The following is a 27,503-nucleotide window of genomic DNA, read 5'->3' as shown; positions in this document are numbered from 1 at the left end:
TTATAGAGGTTGAGTGAACAATGTCCTCTATTCTGATCTCTTGCGGTTCGAGCTTCATCTTAAAATGCTTTGTATATTTTGAGTAAAAGAGTAAGCTAAAGAGTAAGCTATTGAGAGTAAGGCTGATATGTTATTTTTTCCCTAATACAAATGGGTCGTGAAAGATAGGTGCAGACATGCTTCAATGGCCGATATAAACATCGTCTCGAACTCAAAATAGAGTCTCGTACTTCTAGACGGCAGCGGTGGCGAAAGGGTCAAAAGGTTTCTGATTATGGGTTTTGCTAATTTACTTGTATAGGAGAGTAGTGTGATGTTGAAAACGCCATTGTTGAAAGTTTGAAGTATAGAGAGAGAAAGAGGTTGAAATACCAAAATAAAAATAAAATACTAAATTGTGCTTAATAGATCCAAAATATACCAGAGACTTGTGCCTTTTGAGGCTGGAAAATGGAAATACTAGTTGAGTGGCCTAAACCCTATAGTAGTGCAGTTCATCAAGCAGGTGTTTTGAATTGATTTTTAATTGAGAGGGAGAAAATACATGTTGATGTTTATGATTTTCTTACAAACCACATGTAAGGGTATGAACTAAATTCCGTCCAGCCCGTATCTGAGCCGGGGCAACCGAGCTAACAAACAGATATATATTGATATAGAATAATTTTAAAAATATATATTGACATATTGTACATCAATGTTAAGTACTTATTCCAAAATAATTAAAACTACAAATTACGTAAAAAGGAAATTTTGATTTTTGCCACCTCCAAAAAACCTTTTACTACCTCCATAAAAAAATATAAATTGGCTTTTACCACCAATCACCGTCAACTAACGGATTCCGTCCATAAATCCGTTAGTGGGGTGTACTATGTCCACGTGTCACCATATTATTGGATAAAAAAATTTTTAAAAAAAAACCCAATAATAAAGTGTGCTTTGAAACTTATAGAGACCTTGAAAACAATAATAAAAATTAGTAAATAATATAGGCATATAGACGAAAAAAAATCAAAAACATATTTCGTATCATACTTTAATTTAAATTAATTTTAATAATTTTCCGTAAAGCATGACCTTGACCAAATACTTAAAATGCAAAATCAAAGCATAATTATTTAACTTTAAAGTTCTAAGTTAAGGAGATTCGAAGTAGATTCCTTGGAACAAATGTACCCATCAATGAAGGCACCGAATCTAACACTATTGATATGATGTCATCGGATAATCTTGTCTTCACCAATAGCATATACTCACGACATTATGTTAAACTACAACTATATATTAATCCAATTTTTATATATGGGCATTACTTTATTTATTTTAATTAATTAGGATTTGTTTTAGGTTTTTCGGACTCCTTCGAAAGACAAGGTTTTATTTGTGTTTAATTTGGTCTCTGGTTGTGCGGGGCTACTATTGATTATGGCTCGGATTCGGGTTATGGAATCAACACAAGAATTTACTTTCTCACCAAATTGCGAAGCAACGACGGATCCACTCAAAAAGTTGTATGAGACAACGAACCGAGAATGTGCCGAATTGTTATATTTATGTATTTGGATTCTTAGCCCTTCCCCGATCGATTCTTGTTTGATTTTGGTAAATTCGTTTTCATTATCGTTAATTGTCAATTGTAGATGTCGTATGACTATTATTAATGAAATTTAATGTCCTTTAGTACTTCTTTCAAAAAAAAAAAAATTAATTAGAATTTGTTTAGATTATTAATCTTTACTCTTGTCCTTTGTTACTATCATATGGATACATGTACGATCCATGCTCCAATTGTTACATTCAGCTAGATTTAATTTATATGATCAATGCAATTGCTTGTCTTCAAGTTTCTACAAAATAAATAAATGTATCTTCATTTTTTTATTCTAAATTTCCAAAATGTATAATTTATTTTTTAAAAGAGTATACATGGATAGTGAAATTATATCCTTTATTAATCACAAAAGTCGTAAAAAAGTGAACTTAATTTTGAATAATTAATGCATTTTCTTAAATGTAAATATAAAATCTAATTAAAAATAGAAAAAGAATATATGTAAAACCTACGGAGTAGTATAGAGGAGATGGATCATTATTCCCTTGAAAAAATAGTAAGAATTAAATTCAAGATTGTCTATTCAATCTCATCAACTATCCACACAAATTTCATACAATGCCTTAGTATTATCTGATCATTATAGATAGTATTATACTAACTTTCATGGGTTGACTTTTATTCAAATGCCAATTGTAAGGGAGATTTTCCATGAGACCATCTTATTCTAAAGTTTATTCCTCATATTATTTTGAATATTGCCTCATGTTTTTTTTTTTTAAAATATATTAAAAAGTACTCGTAGTTGTTATTGATCACAATAAATGAAAAATAATATCTTAAAACAAATTAGCAAATATCTTTTCTTCCAGTGCAAAATGAGCCACAAATGGTAGTGATGTAGACATAATTTGATCCGGATTTTATGTATCAACTCCCAAGATTTTAAATTTAACCAATTAGATGGCATCCACAATAAGTCAACATTCAGCAAGTTTATGTACCCGATACCTCCCACTTGTATAGTTGTATCTACTATGAGTATTTGACATCTACATCAACAAAAATGAAACTAGTGACTACTTAACAATCTAACATGATTTGATTTAGTCCCTAAAGGCACATACCCATGAGAGTGGTCTCAAACTAAAGATGGAAAATTTGAAATATCCCAAATTGATGCTCTTCTTAAATACCCCATAATCACTAAAAATCCTCTCCCCATACATTGTTCACATGGCATGCCAATTTGACAAGCAAAGTCTTTCCCATGCCTTATTCAATGTTGACCCAATTGGTAATTAACGGAATATACCGCCAAATTCCTATTTTCTACCTAACGTCTTTATTTACTGTCCTTTTTTTCTTTTTCTTTATTCACTTGTACTTAACATTATTGTTTACCAAAAAAAAAAAAAAAAAAAAAAAAAAAAAAATGTCACTCATAATAATAAGCATATGCTTTTTAATATTCTTGGTGTGTTACTAATTCCACCCCTTTTTTCCACATTATAAAGCTCATTATATTGGTTGCTATCTTTCACATTTATATACTACAGTAGTGAATTTGATCATATATATATATTCAAGGTAAATTATTTTCTTATTAATCAATTTAATTGAGTTGAAATATTTAGGAAACAAAATATGAAGTTTGGGAAGAGGTTGAAGCAACAAATTCAAGAGACATTGCCAGAATGGAGGGACAAGTTTTTGTCATACAAGGAGTTAAAGAAGCTTGTACGTTTGATCTCCACGACAACGATGCCGCCCGGTGGTGATATGTTGCCGGAGTATGGCAAGCCTGAGTCTGAATTTGTCCTCCTATTGAATAATCAGATTGATAAATTCAACACTTTTTTCATGGAGAAGGAAGAAGATTTTATTATAAGGCACAAGGTATGTACTTGTACAATGCAACCAACTTCTTTACTTTTTTATAAATCTCAATGATGTTTCTTTATATTTTAATTGAGATTTTGTCTTGAGGGGTAGGAGAAAAACTATTTTTTAAAAGAAAAATTCCATAATTATTATCATACATCATATATAGGTTGGTGAAAGTTCGATCAAGACTCATATATACTATACTAAACACTATACAGTGATGTGTGCATAACTTTATAAAAGAGAATAAAACACGTAAAACATATGTTAGGTAAGTACTATTTATTATGAAATTTAATATTAATTAGTGGATTCGAAACAGTGTTGATTGCTACTTTTATCTTCCCAAGCATTCGGGGGCTTGATTCTTATTGTGGCTATGAATGCCTATGATTCTAGGTTAAAGCCATTAACTTGTAACAAAAAAACCTTGTGAGATGCATTATGGATGGTTATATATGTAGATTTGGCCAGAAATATTCATCAATGTAATTCTTCCCCTTCTATTTTCACAATCTACTATTATAATGAACTAAATTTTAGTGGTTTCGTAAATTATTTGATTAGCTTCAGTGCTTCATTCACTAACCAAAGACTAGTAAAATGCAATTGTTGTATTTATATATGTCCTGAATTTAAGAGCCGTGTTATGTTTCACCATTTTACACACATTTAGGCGCATCAAATTGAAGAAGTTAATGGCCTGAAAAATTAGCCACATAATTAAGTTTAAAGTTTGTATTAGTAGGTGGTCACAAATAAAAAAGGGTGAGAATACTCCAAAAAAAAAAAAAAAGGATATGCCTAAGCCCTGTTCCCAGAGAGAAGTAATTGCCAAAAAGCATATGCTGCCACTCTGCATGCTTACATAGATACTTAGCATATACCCAGCTATTAAAGGGTGTTACACTAAAACAAGTTATGTTTGCTATATCTCAACCCAGCACCCGATCCATCCTTTAGCCATTTTACCGTCTAATACGAATAAAAATCTCCTAGAGTTTTTTTTTCTTTTTTCTTTTATCTTATCTCCAACAAATGGGTTGGTTTCGGTCAGTATCTCTCACAATAAGATAAAAAATACCCTTGTGATAAAAAGATACGCTATAAAAGTGAATACGTACAAATAGAGCCTGGTCACACCGTGAACATTTTACATAACTAAAACAATTGTCATCAGCTCCATTAATCGTATATTATATATCCTTGAAATTGGAGGGGTGGCCGAGGGAGAAATTGTTCATTTGAATGTTAAATGGTCTTTTAAAGAAATAGTAAAAAGTACAAGATAACAGAATAATAACTTCCCATTACTTACAATAATTAAAGGTGTTTGTATAAAAACTAGTTTTGAAAATGTAGCTATATATCGATCACAAATTGTTATTAGTGGGCGAATTGATACCATATCAATTAAAAGTAAAAATTAACCTTAACTTGCTAAAATAATGAAGATTAAAAGAGAAATTGATTTTCTAAAAAAACTATATGTCTGTACTTTATGAACCTTGACTGGTCAAAATATATTTTGCTAATAGTACTTTGGTACTTTCTAATGGCCTCTTGGAATATGTTTATTAGCACTAGTATTATGACTTTTCGTGAGGTTAACGGCTTTTCTAATCTAAGCATACATGCACATTGCTCTCCACAGACTCCAATAGGTGAATATATATAGATAACAATAATCAAGCCATTAATTTCTTAAGTGTCACCAAAAGGCGAAAGCCACCTTTATTGAACTATACCACTATACGTGATCTTTTATCTATTACATAACGTAACACCACCTCTTTTAGTGCACTATATATATGGCATGTAGCCACGTAGTAACTGAAATTGTTTCTTTAGAGTTTGATGTTATGTTCAATAATATATAAAGTACTCAGAAATTTAAATTAAATGCTTCAATGATGCAGGAATTACAACAGAGGATTCACATAGTTCAAAATAGATGGGGGCCAAAAGGAAGTCATCCTTCTGAATTATGTTATAAAGAAGAATTAGGAATGATTAGAAAAGATATAGTCAATTTTCATGGTGAAATGGTGCTTCTTATCAACTACAGCAACATCAACTACACTGGTATATTCTCTTGACACCATCAAATTTTATTTTCCTCTTTATTTTCTTGCCACACATAAAAAATAAAAAAGATTTGTATAAATTATGTTAATTTAATGAAAATCATATTCTAAAATTACTATATACATGAAAAAAGTCCTTCCTCACTTTTTAATTTTTGCCTTTTCTTGGTTTCAAAGGGCTAGCTAAGATCCTAAAGAAGTATGACAAAAGAACAGGAAGTTTGTTGAGATTGCCATTCATACAAAAGGTGCTAGAACAGCCATTCTTCACGACCGATCTCATATCGAAGCTTATCAAGGAGTTAGAGGCTACAATAGAGGCAACATTTCCTCGTGGAGTCGATCACGAAGAACACGTAGAAGATAGTAAGAGAAAGAGAGAAAATAATTATGATGAGTTACTAGTTGTGGGTGAAGGCATATTTAGAAATACAGTGGCTGCTTTACTAACCATGCAAGATATAAGAAGAGGAAGCTCTACTATTAGTCAATTCTCTTTGCCTCCTCTTAATTTGCCTAAGTTTGAGGCTGTACAATCCATGCTATAACCTTAGCTTCTTCAAAACCAATTCTCTACTAAATTATATTTGTGTTGATCTAGTATAACCATTTTTATATATCAAAATGGTTGTATAATTAACTTTAGGGTAGTATAAATTAAATTGTCATGATTATGTGCTTATTTTATACGTTAAAGATAATTGCCATGAGTATTGATGACAATTTATACCTTTCTAGCGATATTATTATTTGATATATTATTATTATTATTATTATTATTATTAGACTATATATTTTTTGTTTTTCGAGTTATTAATTTGCATGAGTCAATATTTAGCCTAATCCAACTACCCAAGCAACCAATATGAGACACAGACACATAGGAAGTACGTACAGTATAATATTGTGAGATCAAATACAATTCTTATAGAATAATAATACTATACGAGCTGAGTATTAAGTGGTTAACCGAACTTTGCACTCCCTTGCTTTTCCTTAAGCTAAACCCGTGTAGAAGATGCACGAGTACTAGCTGCAATCGAAATTAACCTAAATACGCGTACATATATAAGCTTATTGACCTTACAAAAGTCCAAACTAACCTTACCTAAGTTTATACCACTTAGGCACTTACCAAGTTTCTACACACCTTGCTTATAAACTTCTCGAGTAAAGTATTCTTCTATACCGGTTCCTAACGCTTTACCTATTCTTACCCAAACAATATATATATATATATATATATATATATATATATATATATATATATATATATATATAGAAACCCCTTGTCACGAGGGGAACTTCTTACGCATTTTACCCAAGAATATAATCGTGACTTTAACAATATGTTTCTAAGTAACAATGTCATATTGAACACTTGTTTAGTTGTTTTTTTAAAAAGAGAAATAATGGTATGGTCAATTGTCTATCATCATGCAAAATTGTGACAAAATAAGATCCGTTTTACACCCTAAACATCACGTAAGACCCGTATTTAAGAACCCAAAAGGCCCAAATGTTATTGTCAAATGTTTGCAAGAAAGCAGAAAATGATTGCCAAATGTTTTTCAAAGACAAGTTAATTATAGAGCAACCTGTGCATCTCTCTTTTCAAAATTAACCTTAAATTTCTGTAAATTTTCAATGAGTTGAAATTAATCTAGGGATTTTCCATGGAGAAATGAACAGCTTCAATTGGCACCAAATCATATCAACTACCGGTTTGTTCTTAGTCCCCTATTTTTTGTAGGTTTTCTTGTTTTGTTGGAATTATTTAATTGAACAAGTAAATTTGCTCGTATTTAATTTCTTTCATAATTATAGTTTATTGAAATTTAATATTGGTGTTAATATGATATGGGTTTATAATTTCATTGTTGATTTCTGCAGAGTGTGCTTTTGTGATCATATATTACAATGAATTACCTTTATAATAATTTCTCCCAATTGTTATGAACCCTAATCAGTAACTGGGGTTATTTGAAGGGGAAAGGGGAATTTTCGGCAAAAAGAAGATAACTGGGATTATTAAATCAAAATTGGGTGTTGGGTTTAAATGTATAGAAAATCACTGAAGCAGCAAGAAATTTACCTTTCAGAAAGTTGAAGCAAGAACGTAAAATGGGTATTGGGTTTAAATGCATAGAAAATGGGTGTTGGGTATGAAGTGTTCAGTGTTGGATAGACTGTTTCTATGATCAGAAGCAATGAACAACCAGGAAAAGGCGAAAAGCCCAAATTTGTTTACAGAAAGTCGAATGGAAGCGAATAGGTTTTGAATAAATGGATTACTGTTATAGAGGGATTAAGTTGAATTTGATTGATTCAACTTATAAAACTTTAGAGCAATTAGTGTGACACAGTTGACAGAACTTCTGATATCCTGAGCAAGAGGCTTGCGTTTTAGAATGTGCTACCAACCTCCAGCTTGTGTTAGAACTTAGTCCTTTGTCTGGTGGCCTTGTGAGTTGTGGCATTGCCATTTTGAACCTTTCTGAGGTCAGAAATTGAATTTTAGCTTAGTGTAGCGAGACAGAGAGCACCCGTGGGATTTTTTAAGAGGTCATCATGGATATTTGTAATATGCTGCTTCCAATTTGTCATCTTAGCTTATGAATCTTTACTAACGGGGAAACACTTAGACTAAAAAGTTTTATAGAGAGGACAAGAGGTGTAATAGGCTCATTATTCTGCAATTCTTTTTCCGATTCTTTTTTTTTTTTTTTTTAAACGCTGAGCTGAACAAGTTCGGTTTGACTTATATTGAGGAAGCTTCTTCCTGCCCAAATATTCTTTGTCAAGTCATCACCTCTTGATTTTTAATTTTGTGTCGTATTACCTCTTTATTGTTTTGTTGTGTTTTGTTTTGAGGTGAATCAAATTAATTGTAGGGTAAAAAGGTTATTCTTAGTGAGTGGTTTGAAATTGGAAACGGAGATGCATCAACGTGGAATAGGGGGCTTAAGGCAGTGGTTTTAATTTTGTTTTTAGTATTTCTACCTATCTTTCTAAACTTAGACCTGGCTGTGGGTCGTGTGGGATCAGCCTACTGCTGTTGGTCTTCAACCATTCTTCTTTATGGTGTTGGTTGCTGCTAAGCTTAAATCTGCGACTGAGGCTGAAAGTTGAGTACTATGAAGTATAACACCATAAATATGAACTTGTGGAATCCCCCCCCCCCCCCCCCCCCGCGTCTCCTTTGTACACGTAGATCTTTTGTCCTCTAAGCCAGTGTTTTATCCTCAGTCATCATGGTTGACATGCTTATTTGTTTTCTGTTTCAGATAAGGAATAGCAATTGGCTAGTTTTGTATATCAAGTGCTTACAGGAGTCATGTCATCACTGATTAGAACTCCAGTGCCCAATATTTCTGTTGCTGGACTTTGTTACCAGAGCCAGAAGTATAGGAGGTTTACCAATAATAATCATGTTGGATTTGGTTTTCCAAAACTCCATATAAGACAAGTTTCGGTTTGCTGCTCAAAGTTGACACCATGGGAACCTAAACCTCTTACGTATGCACCCACCGATGAGGCTGAACCTGAGCTTTTGGAAGAAACTCCCAACTTATTTGACACCCTAAAGTTTGAAGACACTGCAGCTACACCAGCTGCTGATTCTGAAAAATTAGCTCAGAAAGCCAGCAGCCCATCACGGGGGGCAGGCTTTCTGAAATGGCCATTGTGGATCTTGGGTCCTGCTTTTCTTCTTGGCACTGGCATGGTCCCGACTTTGTGGTTACCCATATCGTCTATATTTCTTGGGTCCAACATTGCCAGCCTACTTTCCCTTGTTGGGCTAGATTGCATCTTCAATCTCGGCGCAACTCTGTTTCTTCTCATGGCTCATTCTACCACCCAACCAAAAGACCCAATGGAAGCCCCCCAAAGCAAGGCTCCTTTCAGTTATCGATTCTGGAACATGTTTGCTTCAATTGTAGGCTATGCTATCCCCTTGGCATTGCTCTTTGGCTCACAAAAGGGTTTCCTTCAACCACAGCTTGCACCAATCTCATACTTGGTACTTTTAGGGCCTTATCTCCTGCTTCTGTCAGTGCAGATATTGACGGAACTTCTGACTTGGCATTGGCAATCGCCTGTATGGCTTGTCACTCCTGTTATATACGAGGCCTATCGAGTGCTGCAGCTCATGAGGGGTTTGAAGCTTAGTGCAGAAATTAGTGCACCTGCATGGATGATGCATACTATAAGGGGGTTGGTGTGTTGGTGGGTGCTGATTCTTGGTTTGCAGCTCATGAGGGTTGCTTGGTTTGCTGGATTCTCTGCTAAAACGCGTAAAGAGCAGAGATCATAATATGAGCGAGGTCAATATTTTCTTATAAAGGTTTCGGGTTAGCTAGAATCTTACCTTCTGACCGTTCTGGGAATGGATTTTCACTCTTTCAATGTATGTGAAGTTGCTCTAGTAGTGCAAGTAGGATGATTGCTGGTCAGTTGTAATGTCTTAGTTCAGTACTGTACTGTAATGTATTTGTAACTACTTGTATGTACTAACTAAACCTGAGCGATCTACATTAAATTTGAAAATAAATACCTCCCTTTATTGGAATAATATGTCACAGGCCCACAATTATCTTATGTACATGTTAATTTTGGTGGCCTTGTTTTTTTTGGTTATTTGAAGGCACATATTCCAGGAATGTATCATGTATGTAGTACGAGTAAAATTTATATAGATAATAGATCTGTCCAACTTTATGTTTTTCACATAACAGGTGCACATTTTGACAAATTAATAACAAGTATGAAGTATCGTCAATATTTGAGCACTGGTTTTTGTTGTTGCAAGAGTGATCAAAGCTGAACATCTTATTTCCATCTCTTTACAAAGGTTATTACTTTGTACTATAAAGTTCTAACTTTCAAGAAAATAAGTTACGTGATTGCGTTATTTACAGACAAATTATACAAATTGAGCATTATATTTGTATGGGTTATGGAGTCATTTGTAATGTTCGAGGTCAATTCATATTGATATGCTTTTACCAAATCTATTATACAATCATAATTCTATTCAACAAGCAAGTTTCGCTAGTTTATAACTTCATTAAAACAACGCTACTAATCTAGATTTTCTAAATAACATCAACAACAAACGTTCAATTACCGTTATTAAGACAAATTGACTACTACCAATTCAGTCAAAGCAATTATATCATTTGGTGAAAATTATACTTGTAATCAAAATCAAATCAATTTTTATTTGAAAAAAAGCAAACAATAATAATAATAAACCTTTGATGATAAATTAGAATGATGATTAAAATAAAAGATTGGGTCCTACAAAAATTGAAAGAGAAAAACACATAAAACACAGACATAGTCGACACTATTAACACTGTACCACGTCTCCCCTGTCTTCAGATTTTCTCTCTCCTCAACTTTCACTCTTGTTCTTAAATCTTCTCTCTCTTCTTTCTCTCTCTAAAACCCACTTCTTAATTTTAATTTTGTTTTGAATTTCTGGATAATTTCATACAATTATGAATTCAGGGGAATATCTTAGCATTCAACCTCAAGAACTTCAATTCCCATGTATTTTTTTTTTACTTCCTGTTTTAATTTCTTTGAATTTTTGCTTGTTGATTTTTGTGATTTTGATTGTTTAATTTTGTTGTTTAATGATTGTTACATGCAGTTGAGTTGAACAAGCAGATCCCTTGTACCATGCAATTGACTAATCATACTGATTGCAATGTTGCTTTTAAGGTACTTAACTTTTTAGTTTTAATTTTGTATATTTCTACCATTCAAACTTCAAATTTCAAGTCTTTTTTTGTTTTTTACAGTATTGGTTAAAATTGGTTGAATTTTCCCCCAATTTGTAGGTGAAAACAACAAATCCGAAGAAGTATTCTGTACGGCCTAATACTGGGATCGTTTTGCCACATTCTAATCATGATCTTTTAGGTAAAAAAAAGTATCTTGATTGTTAAAGTCTCTAATTTTAGCTTAATTTTTCTGGGTTTGAGTCAAATTTTGCTTTAATTAACTGGAATGCTAATACTTTGTGAGTTAGGGGCTCAGTCCCGGAAATAATTGTATGATTGTCACATTTCTGTGAATTATTATTTTGTACAGTTTAAGTTTAATGAGTGATTTTGCCAACTACTCAGTGTTATTGCTTAGACCTAATAAGGGTTGTTTTGATTGATTCTGCCAAATGCCAACTGCAGTATTATAAGGGTTGTTTTAGTAAAATTGTGTCTTTAAATCCGAGGGGTTGGGATAATGCGACAATTATTTGGGGTCCTATGGAGTATGATTATACTTGATATTGATATTATCTTTGTTGGATTCGGGGATTAATTGTAGTGACAATGCAAGCGCAAAAGGAAGCACCTGCTGACCTTCAATGCAAAGACAAATTTCTTCTTCAGAGTGTGATTGCCAGCCCTGGACTCACTGTCAAGGATATCACTTCTGATATGGTAATCCCTTTTTCATTTTGAAGCACTAATCATGCGTATTGCTATTTAATTCGGCATGCCATAAGTTGCTGTATACTAGCCTAGTAGCCTGAGTGCTAATGCTTAATCAGCCTTACTTTGATTCATCAAACAGCCTAACAAGATTGATGGAAAGTTGATTTAAGGATGCATTTAGTGTATTTTGCTGTTGAAAAAAGGTCAAATTTTAATGTTGTCGTGTTCCTTTAGTTTAACAAGGAATCTGGGAATTATGTTGACGAGTGGAAATTGAAAGTCTCTTACATTGCACCCCCACAACCTCCAATGACTGTACAAGAAGGATCAGATGAAGGTTCTGTATCAGACAATGGGAATATAGATACTTTTTCACCTGTGAGTTATTCATATAGCTATATCTTTATGCTTGCTTGTTGAGTTTTGCAAAATACTTTTCTCCTTTTCAACTTCAAAAGTTTACATGAATTTCGTATTTGCAGGCTACAAGAACCCATGTTGAGCCGGAAGATGATTCACATCAGGTAATTTACTAATTTTCCATCCTTAAAAGTTTTAATCATTGAATAAGATATATCAGATCCTTGCAAACTATCTGCTAATTTGTGATTTGAATATGATCAGCCTTGGTTAGATATTTTCATTTGTCGAATTGCTTCCTTGTATGTATTGAATTTTTTGCACATCTCGAGCTTATTATATGAAAAATTAGCAGAATTTATATTATGTCGCGGAATGTGTTTTCTTTTATTGTTAGGTATGTATCTTTTAGCCTTTAGGCTAAACCACGAAAGCTTGAAGTATATGATGTGCGGATGATATAATCAATTAATCAGCAAGACAACAACCAAATTTACCATTATATTTATCACAAAGAAAATGTTTCGATCATCTGATATTATTTTGTTCTTTAGCAAAAATTTGCTTAAAACTTCTCAGGGTGCCCTGATTCCTGTAATTGGCTACGTGTTATGATAATTTCCCTATTTCAGGTGGATGCTACTATTTCTAGGCTGATGGAAGAGAAAAATTCTGCAATTCAACAAAACAACAAGCTTCATCAAGAAATGGTATGCTTCTGGTTCTTGCTAATATTTTAAATTTCAAATGACTTTTCTACAGCATGAATAAACCATGGTAGTAAAAAAAAATTGGAATAAATCGATGCAAAGGAGGGGCATCATGGATTCATGGGTTGTCTAATACGGAGTATTATTCTGTTTGTAGAAATCAGATTTAGTGTGTTTGGATAAAGAAAGGGGAGGGGGGAGGGGGGAGGGGGAAGGGAAAGGGAAGGAGAATGATGAGTTTTCCTTCTAAATCTCTACATTGTTGGAGAGATCACTTTCTTACAATTTAATCCCGTTATATCTCTCTGATTCCCTTCCTTCCTCATTTGTTATCTAAATTAAAGCTACTCTATCCCTCCATTTCCCTTCATTTCTTTCTATCCAAACACACCCTTAGTATAAAAAAGTGAGGGTAAGCATAGAGAAGGCATGCAAAATATTGTTAGTGGAAACACTTTGGAGAGCTCCAACCTCACGAATGTTGGCTGAGAGAGCAAGCCTCTTGAAAGCTTGTACTATTTTTCTTATTTTCAGATGTTAGAGCAATTTTCATCTTCTTCTTCCTTTGAAATTCTGCCTAAATTTCTAGTTCATAAGCTTTATTATTCAAAATTATCATTTTCAACTCTCTAAATCATCTATCTTATGCTGGTTCATTACAAAGAGGATGACCACCAAATTGATGGCCATGGATTTCTACTAGGATAGTAAATACTGTAACTTTTATGATGAGTATTTATTATATTATTTTGAAAACCTTGTTTTCAAAGATGCTTAAAACATTGAACTGAATCTTGTTTGTTAAGAGACTGATGACTACTAAAATTGTGAAGCTTTATACGTTGTAGGATAGAATTGGACCTATTCACATTTGCTTGTATAATCTATGCATAAACTTGGTCTCCTTTTTCACCCTTTGCTGGAAAATTTGATGATGCAGGAGCTTTTGAGGCGTGAAATTAGTAAAAAGCGTGCAGGAATTCCGTTCATGTATGTTATTGTTGTTGGGATAATTGGCATCATTCTGGGATATCTCGTCAAGAAGATATGAACTGTGAAGAGAAGACTTAGCCTGTCTGGAGGCTTGAAATTAAGCTTGCTATTTGGTTATTACTAAGTAGCTGACCAAGATTTTTGGTTTGATTAGTCTGATATGTGTAACTGGTTGGTATTAGACGATGATCTTTCAATAGATTTTGCATTTGTGTCTTATTATCATAGATCTAGTTGTAAAGTAGATGATAATCAAACAAAGATTAAATTTGTCATCAAGTTGTGCATTTCTTTGCCAGTACATCATTTGCTACAAACGAATTAAAGCATGTACTGCATCATCCTTTCTTAGCTATTACTCCATTGTTTGCTACCAAAGCATCTTCGGTGCGTTCCATCTATACTTCTCAATTTTGTCCAGAGGCTCAAAATAATCTGCATCTGTCAATGAAATGCAACACCAGTTATGATTACCCTTACAACACCCTTTTAAGAATTTTCTGGCCCAAGAAACATGTTGCACTGCAGAATAATGTTCCGAAAATCATCCAGCGTTAGCTGAAATGAGGACAGATAAGTGTTACAAGCGCTATACTCCATGTACATGCAAATGATAGTATGGTAAAGACTTAGGAAAGATGGATATGGAGGATCTCGTACAAGTAGAACAGACCTTTCCATCTTTATCACTGTCAAAACAGCGAATCATATCAGCTAACTCCTTGTCAGTCCAGGTAAAATCATGAGAAGCAGCCATCCGTTGCAAGTCTCGTAACGTAATGCTCCCCTTCCCAGTCTCTGCAACACATATACAATGATAAAGCATGGCTCTTAACTTCATAAGGTAGCTCAAATCTGATATATGCATCCGCAAAGGATAATCAGATATATGCTTTTCTATGGTTAAGCTAAGGTTTTTGAAAAATCATGTTAAAAATCAAGTAAGAAAATCAGGGATAGAGAATACAAATTCATTGACAGTACAAATAAAATAGAAACAAGTCGGATATTACCATCGAATTGGCAAAAGTTTATAACCAGGTCATCCTCAGTCATTTGCACACGATTCTTGAACTGCCATATTGCCATAGTATAGAAACATCATAACATAACATGAGTGTAAGACAATAGCAATATTTAAGGGCTGCAACACAGAAAAGCTTACTGGTCTTTTCTTCCTCCTCGAATTATCTTCCCGAGAGTGATCATAGCTCTTTTCATTAGCATTAACTGCTTGCTTTCTTGGGCTTTGAGATAATCCAGCATGCTGCATGTCTGAGGTTTCTACAACATCTTTTAAAGAAAGAGCTATAGCCTGCAGTTGCAGATTTCTACCAGAATAAGATGAGTGTTTTACAACAAGAAAGTAAAAATATTTTCAATTTCTATTTAAGTCAGCATATACCCTTCTAAATTTAACTCTGGGCATGAATGCATGATCAATTGATCATAAAAGTCACCCTATCATCTAAGTTTAAATGTATAATCACCCGAGTCTCACATTATACCCATCTTACTTGTAATTCCCTCTTGCTGGTTCCAGGTTTTGCAGTCAGTGGGATCTGAGAATTACCTGCTTCAAAGCTTCATCTTCATCCATAAGATCTGTGGTGTCTAATTGCTTCTGCGAAGATTTTTGTTTACGAGACCTTGACTTCCTATCGCTGACCTGGCACAAGCAAAGCAAAGAATCAATTAAGATAATTTCTTAAATGTAGCAAAACTTTGGGTTGGTGGCAGATTTTTTTTTTTTTTTTTTGGTTAAACCTAAGGAGTTCCTGTCATAGCAGAGATTTGAATCATGCAAGAGGCAAACTTAAAAGTTCATCATCTCTTTGACCACAGTCTAATTGACAATTGAGTGCAACACTATTCTTTCATAGTTGCTTCTGGGGAAGGAAGAAAGCATTTATATTGCAACAAAGCACAAGGCTGGATTGTTTTTGGGAAAGGGAGAGGGGGCAAAATCATACAAGCACACAGTTCAAATCTTTCTAAAATGCTCATAAAATCCACTAAATCAACTATCATCCTCTATTCTTCTCCTTTGGTCATAAAACCATTATCCTCAATGAGATTGCAACCATGAAGCAACCTGTTGATAGCTGAGGGGCATAGCAAGCAATCCAAAACTTCCATTAATTTTCCACCCATACATGCATCAAAACTAAGGCATTCCAGAATAATTGCCCATGCAAGGTGGAGCAAAGTTGGCAGTATAAGGATTCCATGCGGTTGGGGCCATGCCAAACAGAGTCATGGGAGGACACCAGTAAGGAAAAAACTGCCCATGATCAGGATACATAGGAGAATTAAATTGGACAGGGCCAGTGATTGGAGAGGCAGCCTGATGTTGGGGACACGGAACTTGAGTGGCAGCCTGATTTTGGGAACACGGAACTTGAGTGGCAGCCTGATGTGGGTGACATGGAACTTGAGTGGAAGCCTGATGATGGGGACAGAAAACTTGAGTAGAAGGCTGATATTGGGGACACGGAAAACTTTTGGATCCCTGCAAGATGACAGAGCAAGATGAGTAAATTATGGTGGAATACAAGGGGGGAAAAAAAAGAGTCTTACCTGCACATATGATTGAAATAATTCCTTCAGTCTTGATCGAGCATTTATTAAAGCAACAATCACTCCAGAAATTTCTTTACTTTCTTCCAGGTTAAACTACAAGTAACCAAGATATATTAGAGATTTCAATAAGCATAAAATGCAAAAGCATAAAACTTTAAAAGAAGGCTTACCCCATTAAAACCGTCAGGAAAAGGAAGTCCCTCCACTACCTCCTCACAGAACTCAGGATATATAACATATGATCTCCTCAGTTTCCAGCAATCTGCCTTAAGACCAGCAATATATCCAAGAGCTCTTTCACCTGCCTCGCGATTAAACTACAAACAAGAAGCAATCTGAGACAAATAATGAATTCAATTTGCAAATCATCCACAAAAAACTTGAAATGAAGGCTTACCCCATTAAACCCTTTCGGAAAACAATCCATCAACTCCTTAACCTCCTCCTTGGGACCCTTTGGAAAGGTTAAGCATATTTTCTCCCCACAATGACCCATAAACTGCAGACTGCTATCAGGAATGACAACCCTTGAATCCAGCTCTACCTAGAAATCAAGTCGGTCCATTGAAAGCCGAACACTGGACCCGTATGAAGCAGGCAATCCTCACAATTCACAAATGTAGACACTAGCTAATCCCTCGTATATAATTTACAATATTGGACTCTTAATGAGGCAACAGCCAACGACATAAATATAATCAAACTACAACATTTGTTATACAACTGTCCCCTACTGATCCCTGGTGTAGCATACTCGAATCCAAGGCACACACATATAGATCCAATCCTTGGGCAATATAGCTACCCACAACCTATTCTAACACCCTCCTTTGCGCTTTTATCATTTTACTTCCTTAGAAAACATCGTTCCACAACTCACTCTCAATTTAAGGCAGGACAGACAATACTCAGTGAATCAAATTGCAAAAAGTCCAAGCATTGTACAAATGGAGGCCTATATTCTGATTAAATCACCCACATTGTCCAATCCACAAAATGAAGTATCAACAAAACCCAACATCAAGAAAACAATCACATCCCTAATCCAAAGTACAGAACATGATCATTTCAATTGAGGCCATAAGATTCACTATGTTAGACCAAAATGCACAAACTACAATAAAGTAGGAAGCAACAAATCAACAAAATCAAAACGAATAACTCACCAAATGCAGAGACTTTTAACCACAATTCGGGACCAAAAACACAAATTTTGCTATAAATTGAAAAGAAAGGAGAAAGAAAGATTAATCAATGTACCTTCTTCTTCTGCTTCTTCTTCCTCCTCTTTTGTTGCTCCTCAAATTCTTCACTGGAACTATCCAAGCTAGAATCAGTAGTATCATCTTTTGGGTCTTCGTGAATAGGTTGATATTCATCATCATCTTTGCCATTTCTGGAATTGAGGTTTGATTTACTCTTTCCTCCCTTTTGGGATAAATTCATCAAAGAATTGGCAATATTACGCAAACCCAAATCCTCAATTCTGGCCTTATTTTGAGCAATTCTCAATTCTCTTTGTTTCTCATACTCTGTCGCTTTGTTTTCTGGGAGTTTGGGGTCATCTGATTTGGAATTTTCGCTAGTTTCAGAATCACTGGTCACTTTCTCCTCCACTATTTTCGGGGTTTTCTGTTTTCTAGGGTTCTTTCTCATTTTTTTTTTCTTTCTGTTTTTGGGAGTCTAATGAATGAGTTTAGTACACTTCAATATTTTCTCTGTTTTTTTCCTAAATCATGATTCCTACAGTCCTACACTCCTACTACTCCGTAACTCAGATATAGTCAGATTAAAACAATACTCCGTACTTGAAAAGGTTTTGGCCATGTTTGGCAATTGGCTTTTTGGATAGCTTTTGGCTTTTGACTTTTATATGTAGTCAAACAGCCAAAAAATGTGTTTGGAAATTGGCTTTTTCGGCTTTTAAGCCAAAATAAAAAAGCTGCTTTGAGTAGCTTTTTTAATGGCTTTTGGCTTGTTGGCCCACAAATTATCTAATAAACAGCCAACAACCAACAATTAATTTACCAAACACTTTTATAAACAGCCAATTTCAAAAGCCATTATAAACATCCAAACATTCCAGCTGGTCAAACAAGCCAAGTGAACCATCCAACAGCCAACCGCCAACAGCTATTTGCCAAACAAGGCCATTGACACGGGTCCATATTTTTTTATGCACGAGTTACTTATCCTACCACGATGCTAGATACTTGTACTAGTCACTCCACGGCTCCACCCTCAAAACTCAAAAGAGTATACAATTGTGACGACGATTGAATTGGGGTAGATGAATTTTCTTGCTTTTAGTCGATGCAATCAATCTCCAAGTTTATAAGCCTCAAAATGATACTGATGTCACATATGAATTTGGCAAAAAAATTTGGAATAGGTTGGGAAAATCGGAGTACAAAATTAGCATGATTTTATATTGATTGATTTTAATTTTAAATTTTCCGATATTAATTTTCTTTTTTGGTAATACATCTAGGGAAACACAAAGTTTCATATGTGGCCGACTTATCAGTCTGCCCGGGTTTACTCGATCGGTTAGGACATATTTGGATAAGGTTTACTCGATTGTTTAGGGGTTACTTGGTTAAGGGTTAATCGGTTGGTTAACAGTTAGGCTATTATCCAAGCTTTTTGAGAAATTTTTGATGTTACGAGGCCCGGTGGCGAAATGTCTTGAGACCATAGGGGATACATCTTATGGTCATATAATGATGTTTGGAACCATATATGACCATCATATGTTGTCAAAAATGTTCGTGGTAAACTTGAGTTCACGAAATTGGTGTAAGTTTAGAACGGAAAAATTGACCGTTTTAAGGCATATTGGATGGTTCCACTCACCCAATTGGACTCCCGGAGGATATTACTCACCATGGTAAACATGTCGAAAACTTTTATTTCCGGGTGAAAAAAAGTCAAAAATTTTCAAAATTGAAGGCTATTATCCACGCTTTTTGAAATTTTTTTGATGTTACGGGGCTTGGTGGCGAAAAGTCTTGAGACAGTAGGGGATACATCTTAGGGTCATATAATGACGTTTGGAACCATATAACCATTATATATTGTCAAAAGTTTCCGTGGTAGGCTTGAGTTCACGAAATTGGTGCAAGTTTTGAACGGGTAAATTGACCATTTTAAGGCATATTGGATGGTTCCACCAACCCGATTGGACTCCCGGAGAGTATTAGGCACCATTGTAAACATCTCAGCAGCTTTTTTTTCCGGGCGAAAAATGGTCAAAAAATTCCAAAATTGAAAGCTATTATCCACGCTTTTTGAGGAATTTTGACGTTACGGGACTCGGTGGCGAAAAGTCTTGAGACCCTAAGGGATATATCTTAGGGTCATATAATGATGTTTGGAACCATATATGACCATTATATGTTGTCATAAATGTCTGTGTTAGGCTTGAGTTCACAAAATCGGTGCAAGTTTGGAACGGGTAAATTGACCGTTTTAAGGCATATCGGATGGTTCCACCCACCCAATTGGACTCCCGGAGGATATTAGGCACCATGGTAAACATCTCAGCAAATTTTGTTTCTGGGCGAAAAATGGTCAAAAAAATTCCAAAATTGAAGGTTATTATCAGAAATTTTGACGTTACGGGGCCCGATGGCGAAAAGTCTTGAGACCCTAGGGGATACATCTTAGGGTCATATAATGATGTTTGGAACCATATATGACCATTATATGTTGTCATAAATGTCCATGTTAGGATTGAGTTCACGAAATCGGTGCAAGTTTGGAACGAGTAAATTGACCATTTTAAGGTATATCGGATGGTTCCACCCACCCAATTGGACTCCCGGAGGATATTAGGCACCATGGTAAACATCTCAACAACTTTTGTTTCCGAGCGAAAAATGGTCAAAAAATTCCAAAATTGAAGGTTATTATCAGAAATTTTGACGTTACGGGGCCCGGTGGCGAAAAGTCTTGAGACCCTAGGGGATACATCTTAGGGTCATATAATGATGTTTGGAACCATATATGACCATTATATGTTGTCATAAATGTCCGTATTAGGATTGAGTTCACGAAATCGGTGCAAGTTTGAAACGGGTAAATTGACCGTTTTAAGGCATATTGGATGGTTCCACCCACCCAATTGGATTACCGGAGGATATTAGGCACCATGGTAAACATCTTGACAATTTTTATTTCCGGGCGAAAAAAAAGTCAAAAAATTCAAAATTGAAGGATAATCCACACTTTTTGATTAAAATTTAATGTTACGGAACCTAGTGGCGAAAAGTCTAGAGACCCTAGGGGATACAACTTATGGTCATATAACAACGTTTGAAACCATATATGAACATTATAGGTTGTCAACAATGTCCATGGTAGGCTTGAGTTCCCGATAAGGATTACTCGATTGGTCAGGGATTACTTGGTCAAGAGTTACTCGGTCAATCATGGTTACTCGGTCAATCATGGTTACTCGGTCAAGGTTACTTGATCGATTAGAGGGTTACTCAAACAATGTCTAGGTATGTGTCAACCAGCCACACGGTGTGCCCTGTCAAACAGAAAGCACGCTGAGTAAAATTTGAACTCTTGTAAAATTTGTGAATTGTGATAGTTGTAGTTGACTCCATAAATCCAATACTAGTGAGTTTTGTAAGGCAAAGAAGCACCGAAACACAAAAACCATGTCCAAAGTAAGAGATCCTTCCTTCAATGGCAGGAGAGAGAGTTGGGGTTGTAATGGGTCCACACTCCACAGTGAGCGACAAAAGAACATGAAATTTGCGGCCCAAGTGGGCCTACTCCACGTGGCATAAGATTGTCTCACATAGGTCCCTTCCACGTGGCATGCTATGCCGCCCTTTGCGCTCTGGGGTTGCAAACCTTTCTCTTTTGTCATTTTAAACTGGTTGGGAGTTGGGCTTCCATTTACGGACCTACACTCAACAATTGGCCCCATTTGTATATTCACTTCACATATGTGCCCCACTTTTCTTTTTTTTTTTTTATTAAACAAAAATTGGCTAACAAAGTATACTTGTATAATTGTACTATTAATTAAGCTAAAAACAAATTTGATTTGATTGATTTAAGTAGAGTTTTGAGTGTAGCATGCCATGTTTAAGTGAGGGAAGTAGGAACCTAAATCTAGGTACATAAAAATATGGGATGTTTTTAATGAAAAAAAATAAAATTCTCTATGATGTTCTACGCCTTTGCGGTTCAAGCAACAATTTATCAATAATTATAATGTATTCTAATATATGTTTTTAAAATAATGAAAATCGCAATAATTTATACTGAGTAGCTAAATAATTTCTAGAATGATATATCAATAATTCAATGTGCATTTCACAATTATACTTGATAGGATTGGAATCAAAAGATACGTATCGAATATATGGATGATATTATAGAACCATTTAACTTTTAAAATCATATATCTTGAATGATATGAGAACCTTGAAGAGTTTAATGTTGTTGTTAAGTATATATATGAAATAATAACGTTATTTGAGACTTAAGATGAGCTTTTAGGATATGCCCCTAATCTCGAGTAAAGACCAAATACGGTCCCTAAACTTTGGTATAAGTTTGATTTAGGTCCCTCAACTTTCAAAAGTTTGATTTTGGTCCCTCCACCACCAATGACTCATCAATTGTGGTGGCTATAAGAATGAGTCAGCAAAGTTTAGGGACCTTGCTATTATTTAATTGTTGACTGGACCATAGTTTAGGGACTTTCAATGCTGACTGTACTAATTAAAGTTTAGGGACTTTGGAATTTTTTAATGACTTTCGTGCTGATTATACAATTCATGTTACATATAAGAACAAATAAAAGGTAGTTAAAAGTTTAGGGAGTTTGCAATTAATGTCTGAGGAATGTTTGCATAGCAAAAACAACTGAATTCCAAAATAGACTTCAAAAACTAGTCGTTACAAGTTCAAATGGCTATTTAAAGCAACTAATCTTCATAATAGAAGGGAGAACTCAAACCAAATCAAAAAAAATTATCAAGGTCGAAGAAAGAGAATTGTCGTCCCTTGTAGCTGCAATAAGAACCCTGCACTAAAAAAATAAATAAATAAATAAAAAAGAAGGACAGTTGTTAGTTAAGGACATGTCTGTTTTGTTCAAATGTGAATTGTGGGTGGTAATTGCACTTGTAATTGTGTGTGTTGTCGTGTATGTGTTTAAGACAATACTTAGTTAAGGACATGTCAAACTTAATATGGTAATTGTATATTGAAGTACTAAGTATTAATAAAAAGCTATGTTACCTTAATTTTTGTTGTTTCTTATCTCCATCTGTTTTGCTCTTGCTTTGTTTTGCAATGCTTGGCTTGAAATTGTTTGTTGTTGATATGCATCTTGAGATTGTGATTGTGACAGAGGTTGTTCTTGGGAGAAATTATAAATTGTTTGTTCCCCTTCAAAATCAGAGTAGAAAGCTGCTGATCTTTGTGTAATTGGCATTGCCTGAGTAATAGGCTATCAAATGGACTGTCAAGGTCCCTAAACTTTCACCAATATTAATAAAAAATGCCACATCATCCCTTCATTTGACAACTCAGCAATTTTGTCCCTAAACTTTGTCTAGTCATCAATTTTTTTGCCGGAATAAGTCTTTAGTGGTGGTGGAGGGACCAAAATCAGACTTTTGAAAGTTGAGGGACCTAAATCAAACTTATACCAAAGTTAAGGGACCGTATTTTTACTTTACTCCCCCCAATCTCATAATATATATCAACAAATTAAAGATGATAAGAGTATGAATAATTATTTACAAGTATTGTGTTGTGCATATAATGTACTATTTCATTGATCAGTACTATATAAAGGAAATTTTAAATAATACTTGTATCATTTTGAACTTATCTTTTTGCAATTGGTAAGGTTCTACTAATGGCTAACAAAAAGGCAGACCACAGCTCACCAAACAAAAATAACCTAGTGCTAGCTTCAACAAATGCCAGCTCAAAAAGTCTCTCACTTTTAGTTTCTAATACATAATTACCTTCTAATTTAAGCTATTCGAGGTCAAAAAGTGTTTAGAAGTAACAAGAAACAAGGAAATCAAACCCCCTATGCATTAATTTTGCACATTTGTGGACCAAATTAAAGACAAAGCATGTATACAATACAATTACTATAATTTAATTGGTAGCTGATTAGTACTCCGATCCCTCGATCAAACCAACCATTAGGGCATGCCCTAAACTAATAGTATAATATTTTACTAATTAAATAATTTACGAGATCAACTAGCTTAATCGGTTAAAGAAGTAAGTGGTAGTACTCAACACTCGAAATTAAATTCAAACAGAATAGTATATTAGTTAATTTTTTTAATTTTCTGTCTTCTTTTAATAAAAGTACTATTAATTATTCAATTTCACCGAAATGGAAAAAATCTTTATTTTGGCATTATTTTGCTTAGTTTTTGGCTTATATAACTACCCTTAAAACCTCTAAATTGGTTCTCTCTCCTTCCGAAAGTCTTGAAATTTAAGGGTATGAATTTTGAAGGAAACAGAAAGACAAAAGAGAGGTCACTGACCCATACTATACCATGTTCTTCAAAATATACATCTTAAATTCACCTTCATTTGATGCTTATGATCTCTTCTTATATTATTAGCTGATTTCTTCTACTCACTATTCAAACACAATTTTAGTATATCTATCTCTACTATTCTTAGACAATAGTATTTGCTTTGAATCTTTCTCTCACTCTTAAAAAACCCTAGCATATCATGTCAAAATTCTCTTGTTTTGCTATGATCTCCCTTTTATGTTTATTATCCATGAGTACATCATCTAGCGCGAGCCGACGACTAGCCGGAGTTGTTGTTCACCAGGAGCTGCCTCAAAACACCACATCTCATGATCCTATGAAGGTTAGTGAACATGATATATATACACACACATAGTTGCTATATATATATTTGAGTTATGATTCTCGCTTGTTTATAATTAGGGCTTCTTTTTTTTCTATTTTAATCATAGCTTCATTATATATCATTTTTTTTGCCTCAAAATTCTTTCTACTATAAATCCCTTTAATTTACTAAGAAAGGGATTAATTGAGAAAAAAAATATATATTAATTGTGTATGTATACATAATTATGTAGAAAATGGAGAAGGTCAAAGTTAAGAGTACAATCAACATGAACCCATCACAAGTCACTGCTACGAAATTTGGCAACGAACACGGGACGAAGGCAATGAAGAAGGAGAAAAACACGAAGCAAAAGAAGGAAGAACACGATCACAAGGCCGAACACGATACAAAACGAAACAGAAGACAAGATGGAGCAACGCGTGCATTTACTAAAACTTCAACGAAGCTTGTTAAGAGGAAGAGTCCTAGAGTTGTATTATGGCGTGTGCCGAGGCCGAAAAATGAAGTGCCACAAACAGGTTTTAACTTAGATTATGCACCACCAAAAGTGCATCCTCCTACTCACAACTAAAATTTTGAATTTTAAGTAGTTAGAGTTAAGCGGTATATGTTGATAAGACCAAATAATCTACGGTCTTTTCTATATGAAAAAATAGTAGTAGAGTGTAACAACTCGTTTTTTGTACATAATAATATTTTTTTTTTCTTCTAAGAAATAGTATATGATCAAGTACGTAATTAATCTTATTACTTAAAAGTGTTTGATCATAAATTTGTTACGTTGCATAAGTATATTAGCTTTTCTTTTCTTTCTTTAAAACTTTCCACTTTACAATTCAAGCAATCAAGAATGCATTAGTTATACTTGTATCTTGTTCATGCACGTAAATTAAAATGTGTGTTTATCATCAGAAACGACTTGGTTTTGATTTCCGTTGAATCTCAATCAGTCATCACTACTGATTTGTATGTATTGGTTTAGACGGACAGAATTTAATTTCTTTTATATTTGATTGTGATCACACCAATTTTAGTTAATACTCCGTATTAATTAATTCAATTCTAGGCATAAATATTTTAATCCACGGTGAAAGCTCTACATACGTGAGAGCATACTGTTCATAGTTTTTTAACTATACTGAAAAAGAATGTAGTGCATGTAGTATTGATTGCCGCATTTCGATGCTGATAAATGGGTGGTGATGATCATCTAGTCCAATCAATATATATAGATGCATTGTCATGAACATCGCACTAGATAATTATAGTGTGCCTTTTACACGGCAAGTGATTACCATAAGTTTAGATCACTTTAATTAAATTACATACAAGTAGAAGTTCTCTTTACAAAATTGATTTTTGTGATTTTCATTAATCAATTTTGTAAACTAAATACTTGTATACAGATTATGCCTATTACTATCAATGATTAATAATCATCCTTAATTAATTACTTGCTTTTCTATAATCGTGTTTTGATATTATATTACAAACCAATGTGTAAATTATCTACTGATGGGAGATAAAACTTGAGATCAATTTAAAGTCACTACTCACGTTTTCGACTTGTGACAATACCCCCTCACCCTTCCTAGGGTTTTGTTGGATTCATTAGCATCCCAAATCCACAATAATCAATATTTCGTATAACAAAATTAAATTATTGTTCATTTTTCCTATTAGAGGATGTTCCAAGTACAGTCTTCCAAATTCTAATTCTTCCAAGCAAAGTCATATACAACGAATTCCAAAGATGCACAAAGAATAATAGTAGAATATGACAAAGTTAAAAGTCAAACGACTAAATAACAAACGCAAACTTTAAAACTAAAGTTTATCAAAGAGTCCCCACCAACTTACTAGGTACGGTGTAGTAATTAATAAAGGGAGATGGACTTATATTTGACCAAAATTAATCAACCATATAATAAAAAAACCTTAATGTAAATATTTATTCATAAGTTGCACTAAAAAAAATAGTAAAAGTGTATGGATGAACAATGCAGCAGATTCAAAGCTAAACTCAAGCAACAGATCAGACAGACTAATATGACTTTTCCAAGAATGTCTCCAAAAGCTAACCCAAAGTAAACGCATAATTCGATAATAATTTGTAAATCCCAGTAAAGGATGGTTATTAGAAAAATAAGCAAAGCCAAAATTAATACTAAAATAAACACAAACATTCTGGTAGTCGAATCCCTATTACATGGGACGAGTACGTGAATTTTGGGTTTGCCTTTTTATGCGTTGCAAATTGTACCCCCCATGTGGTCGTAAATTTCTTGGCCCATTCAACGGGTAGATTGTTCATCTTACATGAAAAATGATATAATACCGAGATATAGATTGCACTTGTTTATGAAAAGTAATGAATGTGTTACATTGATACAACCCAATCACACTAGCTGCTTTCTTACCTTTTTTATCGAGTAGCTTCAGTGGCTACTACGGAGTAGTAGTTTTCTTTTTTCTTTGTGAAAAGTTGACAACTTTGTTATTTGTTCAAAACTTACCACCATCTCCTTTTCTGAATATCAAGTTAAGCCATATTTGAATCATAGACATACATAGAAATATATACACCATAAGATTGAAACTCTAGAGACAAAAAGGGGAGAAAGGGGGAGGCAAACTCCACTATTAGCTTATTAGGTATTCCGTAACATTATCATCTATTAAGATTGACTGTTTGAGACTTAATTATTCGTTTAATCTTTGTTTCGTTTGAAAATTAAATAATTCAATTCAATTAATATATACACCATATAGTACTATAGTTTAATGCAAGTAAAGTTTCGTCATATGAAATTTAGCTAAACAAGAACAAGGTGAAAAAAAAAACCGTTAAATTAGGCAAAATTAGTGGACGATAATAGATTCTTATCCAAGAGTGAACGAGTAATTGAATCTACTACAACAAGGTTTCAAAAAAAAAAAAAAAAGGAAAAAGAAATAAAGTGACCAATTGATTGTTGCTGCA

The 27,503-nt window shown here is 34.1% G+C and overlaps 3 protein-coding genes and 1 pseudogene across 5 annotated transcripts; 3 read left to right on the top strand and 1 right to left on the bottom strand.

The window, feature by feature from the left end:
• The first annotated feature begins 3,202 nt into the window (after nucleotides 1–3,202).
• LOC145615678 (SPX domain-containing protein 3 pseudogene) lies at nucleotides 3,203–6,077 on the top strand (annotated as a pseudogene).
• A 1,014-nt stretch (nucleotides 6,078–7,091) lies between these two features.
• On the top strand, nucleotides 7,092–10,139 carry LOC145614994 (uncharacterized). 2 transcript variants are annotated; one of them, XM_081670080.1, is made up of 2 exons: nucleotides 7,092–7,278; nucleotides 8,817–10,139. In XM_081670080.1, exon 2 carries the CDS (start codon nucleotides 8,867–8,869, stop codon nucleotides 9,845–9,847), a length of 981 nt encoding a protein of 326 aa, XP_081526206.1. In that variant the 5' UTR covers nucleotides 7,092–7,278; nucleotides 8,817–8,866; the 3' UTR covers nucleotides 9,848–10,139. The 2 variants fall into 2 exon arrangements, with proteins under 2 accessions (XP_081526206.1, XP_081526204.1); XM_081670078.1 differs by having other exon boundaries at nucleotides 7,092–7,253; nucleotides 8,817–10,138.
• Nucleotides 10,140–10,905: 766 nt separating this feature from the next.
• On the top strand, nucleotides 10,906–14,382 carry LOC145613244 (vesicle-associated protein 1-2-like). Its single transcript, XM_081668317.1, has 8 exons — nucleotides 10,906–11,088; nucleotides 11,192–11,262; nucleotides 11,382–11,463; nucleotides 11,869–11,984; nucleotides 12,213–12,356; nucleotides 12,461–12,502; nucleotides 12,971–13,048; nucleotides 13,989–14,382. Exons 1-8 carry the CDS (start codon nucleotides 11,037–11,039, stop codon nucleotides 14,097–14,099), a joined length of 696 nt encoding a protein of 231 aa, XP_081524443.1. The 5' UTR covers nucleotides 10,906–11,036; the 3' UTR covers nucleotides 14,100–14,382.
• LOC145613243 (uncharacterized) lies at nucleotides 14,276–18,333 on the bottom strand. Of its 2 annotated transcripts, XM_081668316.1 has the most exons (6): nucleotides 17,885–18,309; nucleotides 15,615–15,710; nucleotides 15,207–15,356; nucleotides 15,055–15,115; nucleotides 14,715–14,839; nucleotides 14,276–14,599 (listed from the first exon to the last, which is right to left on the bottom strand). In XM_081668316.1, the coding sequence occupies exons 1-6, from the start codon at nucleotides 18,278–18,280 to the stop codon at nucleotides 14,531–14,533; spliced, it is 897 nt and encodes a 298-aa protein (XP_081524442.1). In that variant the 5' UTR covers nucleotides 18,281–18,309; the 3' UTR covers nucleotides 14,276–14,530. The 2 variants fall into 2 exon arrangements, with proteins under 2 accessions (XP_081524442.1, XP_081524441.1); XM_081668315.1 differs by lacking the exons at nucleotides 14,276–14,599; nucleotides 14,715–14,839; nucleotides 15,055–15,115; nucleotides 15,207–15,356; nucleotides 15,615–15,710 and adding exons at nucleotides 15,735–16,553; nucleotides 16,622–16,717; nucleotides 16,795–16,941; nucleotides 17,022–17,168 and having other exon boundaries at nucleotides 17,885–18,333.
• Between the last annotated feature and the right edge of the window lie 9,170 nt (nucleotides 18,334–27,503).

The sequence above is a fragment of the Chenopodium album genome, chromosome 25 (genome assembly GCF_948465745.1).
Source record: "Chenopodium album chromosome 25, dcCheAlbu1.1, whole genome shotgun sequence".
Taxonomy (NCBI): domain Eukaryota; kingdom Viridiplantae; phylum Streptophyta; class Magnoliopsida; order Caryophyllales; family Amaranthaceae; genus Chenopodium; species Chenopodium album.
This window is presented reverse-complemented; position numbering and strand designations above follow the sequence as displayed.

What these genes read in the sequence shown, in the direction of transcription:
- LOC145614994 (XM_081670080.1), top strand. Translation starts at nt 8,867, where the DNA reads ATGTCATCACTGATTAGAACTCCAGTGCCCAATATTTCTGTTGCTGGA.
- LOC145613244 (XM_081668317.1), top strand. Translation starts at nt 11,037, where the DNA reads ATGAATTCAGGGGAATATCTTAGCATTCAACCTCAAGAACTTCAATTC. An exon ending in TTCTAATCATGATCTTTTAG is followed by an intron (nt 11,464 to 11,868) that starts GTAAAAAAAAGT and finishes GATTAATTGTAG; the next exon opens with TGACAATGCAAGCGCAAAAG. An exon ending in AGGATATCACTTCTGATATG is followed by an intron (nt 11,985 to 12,212) that starts GTAATCCCTTTT and finishes GTGTTCCTTTAG; the next exon opens with TTTAACAAGGAATCTGGGAA.
- LOC145613243 (XM_081668315.1), bottom strand. Translation starts at nt 18,280, where the DNA reads ATGAGAAAGAACCCTAGAAAACAGAAAACCCCGAAAATAGTGGAGGAG. An exon ending in TTCCTGACGGTTTTAATGGG is followed by an intron (nt 16,718 to 16,794) that starts GTAAGCCTTCTT and finishes GGTTACTTGTAG; the next exon opens with TTTAACCTGGAAGAAAGTAA. An exon ending in TATTTCAATCATATGTGCAG is followed by an intron (nt 16,554 to 16,621) that starts GTAAGACTCTTT and finishes GTCATCTTGCAG; the next exon opens with GGATCCAAAAGTTTTCCGTG.